This window comes from Lasioglossum baleicum, chromosome 1 (assembly GCF_051020765.1).
Source record: "Lasioglossum baleicum chromosome 1, iyLasBale1, whole genome shotgun sequence".
Lineage (NCBI taxonomy): Eukaryota > Metazoa > Arthropoda > Insecta > Hymenoptera > Halictidae > Lasioglossum > Lasioglossum baleicum.
Genome location: NC_134929.1, coordinates 7860047 through 7864460, shown reverse-complemented (window position 1 = coordinate 7864460; position 4414 = coordinate 7860047). Strand labels below are relative to the sequence as shown.

The following is a 4414-nucleotide window of genomic DNA, read 5'->3' as shown; positions in this document are numbered from 1 at the left end:
AGTCTCATGAGAGAGAAACGAAAAACCGCTGGCATCTGTGTGACATAACCTAACGTAGGGCTCCTGTTGATCGCGTAACCCGAGATTTCGGATAGGAACAAGTCACTTCGTCAACACAATCAGCGTTGCAATTTGCGTGCTATCTCGTTTACGATTCTCGTAAAACGCGAGAGACACGCTAGTCGCCGAAGAACACGCGGCTGGTACGCGTGGTGTGGTCATTGACGCATCAGGTGTCAGTCACCTCGAAAGGGTCTCACGTGTGCGCCTTGTACGTCGATCCTCGAGATCGAGCTCTCGATGGCACGTGCCACCGATCTCACCAGTTTTCCGCTGACACGGTGTCGAGAGAGAGTGTTGCATGCGACGGGAATCAGAACGGGGAAAACTTACAGAGTTTTTCTCGCGATGGATGTGCGCGTCGTGCACGATCCTCTCTATCTCTACGCTGCTCGTTCGGTCGCTTCACACAGGCCCAGTCTCACTCCTCTTCACTCCTTTCACTGTTTCGCAACCTTGTCCGCCGATGAATCGACAGTGCACCACGTTCCGGGACAGTCACTTGTCACGAGTGCTGCGTGCAGCACCAAGAAGCAGCCAGGCTACGAGGAGCAAACCTCCAGCGGCACCCGTTACCGGCACGAACACACTGGGAAACGCGGCACGAACACGACTGCTCCGCACCGCACTACGGATCAGCTGCTACTATCGCAGCGCTGCTGCACGCAGCGGCACGCGCCTGAACTAAGCGGTGGGGGAAGGGCGGAAACGTCGAATGCGACCAACACCACCTACATCGGTGTTGATGCGCCGCGTGATCATTGGTCGAACCACCGCACCGCATCACCCAGAGAGATTTCAAACCGCGAAAGGCCTTTGATTAATTAAAGGGTGTTAGAATTACTGTGCAATTTCACGGAAACCGCGAGAGTTTTGCGAGATTTAATCGTGTCGATGCGTGCGTTTATAGGTAGCGAATATACCGAAGAATGTTGTGCAACTGTATCGCGGAGGGAGATCGAGATTTCGAAGATTTTGATCCGTTCAGAGAGATAAGAATTATCTTGAATTATATATGAAACTGCAACGTTACTTACGAATTTCGTCGTATCAATATAAATTATTACATTTAACATATATACATATATATATATAACAAACGCAGAAAATCCGAGTGTGAAATTTGTTAAATATCTTTTGAGAGGTCTTACGTTATTCGTTAAACTTCTTTGAAACGGCTTTCTGCAAATGTTTAATTACTTTATTAGTTTGCTGAGAGATGCGGTTAGATACACGTGTGGCGACATCTGTGTCGAAATGTTCAAGCTGTTATCATAGGCTTAAATGTGTATAGTAATTAATTATATACCAAAATATTTAACAATCCAAACCACCGACGAGATACTATGTGATACTATAAACGAATAAATCGTTATTCGAAATAAAATTTGCCCAACTCTGCAGCCAGTGCCGGATTAATCCAGCGCGGGGCCCGTAGCAAATGTCCACAGAGATGTAATTTGTAATCTAACGGAATTCACAGAATAAAATGTAACGGAATTCGATGTAAAGTTTGTTCGATAAGGTTTGTACAACATCTATCTTTTCACCGAATTTTTCAAAATATATCCATAAATATAGTCTCTTTTTATTTACAATATCACACATCACCGTAACCATATACATATATATCTTTTGTAACATTTTAATATTTACTTTTCGGTTGTAACATATCCAAAATTAAAGGAGTGAAATATGTTATAATACAATCAGCGCCAGCTCTTCTCATGGACAAAAGAACTTCGTTTAATACGTTCTCCAAGTTAAGTGCACCGTTTTTAGCGCCATGATATAACATGGCATATTCTCCAGAAACTTGATAAACAAACATTGGATACTCTGGATGCGAGTCTTTTGTGTGTCTAACAACATCCAAATATGCTAGACCTGGTTTTACCATCAGCATGTCAGCTCCTTCGGAAACATCTCTCGCCTATAAAAACAAGCACATGTAAAATCAGACATATTAACCCTTATCTGTCTCTCGTGTCAATTTGACAGGGTTTTCCTGAAATAAGTTGTACTGTTCTGTTATTTGTAGGTAAATTTACCCAAAACTTCGTGACTTTTATTTGTTTAACCGTTATGTAGCCAACCAATATGTGTAGATTATTTAAAACCTTTTGTATCTAACATATTTGCATACATTCTCATTTTAAGTCTATAAATTAATATATTAGCGAGCGAAGAATGGACATTCAGAGAAATGTTGTAATATATTTAAAGGGACATTAACAAATTGATGGAAGAAATGCAGTAAGTGGGTATCCGGTTGGCTACACAACGGTGAATGCGAAACAAATAACCGAAAAATCTAAGATGTAAATGTTAACTTGTCAGTTTGAATAAGAAATCATCGATAAATAACTGTTTACCTTGTTATTTCATCAATTCTTTACCACCGTATCAATTTGACACCGAGAAACAGATTCAGTACATGAAATGAGCGATGGATGAGTGTTAAAAACGCAAATGAAGTTTTAAAAACTGTGAAACAAAATACTAACAGCTGCTCTGGCTGCTAGTCCGTTGCTTCCTGGAGGTAATTGGTAACATTTTCTGTCTCCAAACTTGGGTGCCGATTGCGACGCATCTCTAAATGGACCGTAAAAGCCAGATGCAAATTTGACAGCATAAGATAACACTGCCACTTTGTTTGATAATCCAGCTTTAGCCAATTTTTGTTTTATCGCAGCTATCCTTCCATCCATCATGTCGGATGGAGCCACGATTTGTGCTCCTGTACCAAGAAATTTTATCAGTGGAAAGTTAATTATATTTAACCCTTTTGCTGAGAAGCGAATGTCCATTACAAACACTGTCTGTCACATGCCTGCAGCAACAAAAGAGTTAACGGTATAATAGATTTATTTTCAGGGGAAACAGTTTTACCAGCTGTTGCGTAAGCAAGAGCAATTTCTGCAATTCTTGATATGCTAGCTCCATTGTTTATACTTCCATCTTCGTTCAGGAGTCCACAATGACCATGAACAGTATACGGACATATACAAACATCGCATGCTATCAATAAATTTGGGAACCATTGCCGTATTAAAGGAACAGCTTGAATAATTGGATTCTTTAAGCTGTCTGCACTGCTTCCTCTAGAATCCTATAAAAAATGCACTTTTAATAGATTCATCATCAAATATTTTGTATATAGTAATTACCTTCGACAAGTGTTTTGGTACTCCAAACAATAATACCGATTGTAATCCTTTAGAAACCAGTGGATGCAACATTTTATGTAATTGATTAATGCCATACCGATAAACGCCTGGCATGCTAGCAATTGGTTCTTTAGCATCTGGCTCATCTCTAAAAGATAATAATTAAATGTGAAAAGTGTTTTCGCATAAACTTCTAACCTAGTAACAAAAATATATTGTTTTACGTTTACTCTGTTATCGATATATTAAGATTTGAATAATTAGCTTTATACATCTTACGTGATATATTTTTAATCTAATGTATATATGACCTTACTGTATTTTAATATTTTTATATAGTTGACAAAACTGCAACGAAACTGCACGCTTCTCTGATTATATATCTATAAGTAGCAAATATTTCACGTTTGCCTGTATGCATATTGCATACCCTATATGTATGTATTACAGCATGACTCCAAGCGGTAGGTTATGAATTGTACTTACGAAACGAAAATCGGATACATCAGATTGTTGACAGTAATCTCGACGTTTGGCGATTGCCATTGCCGAAGAATAGGATGAAAAATACCACTGTGAAGAGTGTGCTTCGCTACAACTTCTGACATTTTTCGTTGTTAAGTTTTGTTATAAAATCAGAGAGGAAATGAAAGTGCTCACGCCAGTCACGCTTCACCCTCGGGGTTTGGTTTGGCCGTGCCACTTTTGTCTCACATCATGTTTAGCCTGGAACAGCTCCTACATCATCTTTAGCATGGAACAGAACCTACACCATTTTTAGCAGAAAACAGAACCACCGACGGGAGTTATGGGAGTTCGTGTCACCCGACTATTTCGGTGTTCTCTTACGCCCTCTAAGATATATTCTGACTGGAGTGAGAAACAGAAGGCCATCGACATGATCTCGTCGGTGCAGAAGGCTACTGAGGAGATTCTCGTCGGTGATAAGTATTTAATCGTTAACCACAATTAACGACTAAACGAGGAGATTAATTGTTAATTGGGATTGATGATTGAAATAGAAATTTAGTCGTCAATCGTTGATTAAATTTTTGCCCAACTCTGTTTCAGACGATGTTGGTTTCAATATGAAAAGTAAAACTCAAGGACAAAAAATTCTTAGAAATATATTATTGAAGCATAATTTTAGGAAAATCAACAATTCCTATTCCAAATTTTATATG

General features: G+C 39.4%; 1 protein-coding gene across 2 annotated transcripts; it reads right to left on the bottom strand.

The window, feature by feature from the left end:
- Positions 1-1273: 1273 nt before the first annotated feature.
- On the bottom strand, positions 1274-3975 carry Pbgs (Porphobilinogen synthase). 2 transcript variants are annotated; one of them, XM_076437354.1, is made up of 5 exons: positions 3547-3683; positions 3231-3378; positions 2953-3172; positions 2568-2800; positions 1274-1993 (listed from the first exon to the last, which is right to left on the bottom strand). In XM_076437354.1, exons 2-5 carry the CDS (start codon positions 3342-3344, stop codon positions 1706-1708), a joined length of 855 nt encoding a protein of 284 aa, XP_076293469.1. In that variant the 5' UTR covers positions 3345-3378; positions 3547-3683; the 3' UTR covers positions 1274-1705. The 2 variants fall into 2 exon arrangements, with proteins under 2 accessions (XP_076293469.1, XP_076293461.1); XM_076437346.1 differs by lacking the exon at positions 3547-3683 and adding an exon at positions 3717-3975 and having other exon boundaries at positions 1276-1993.
- Positions 3976-4414: the final 439 nt, after the last annotated feature.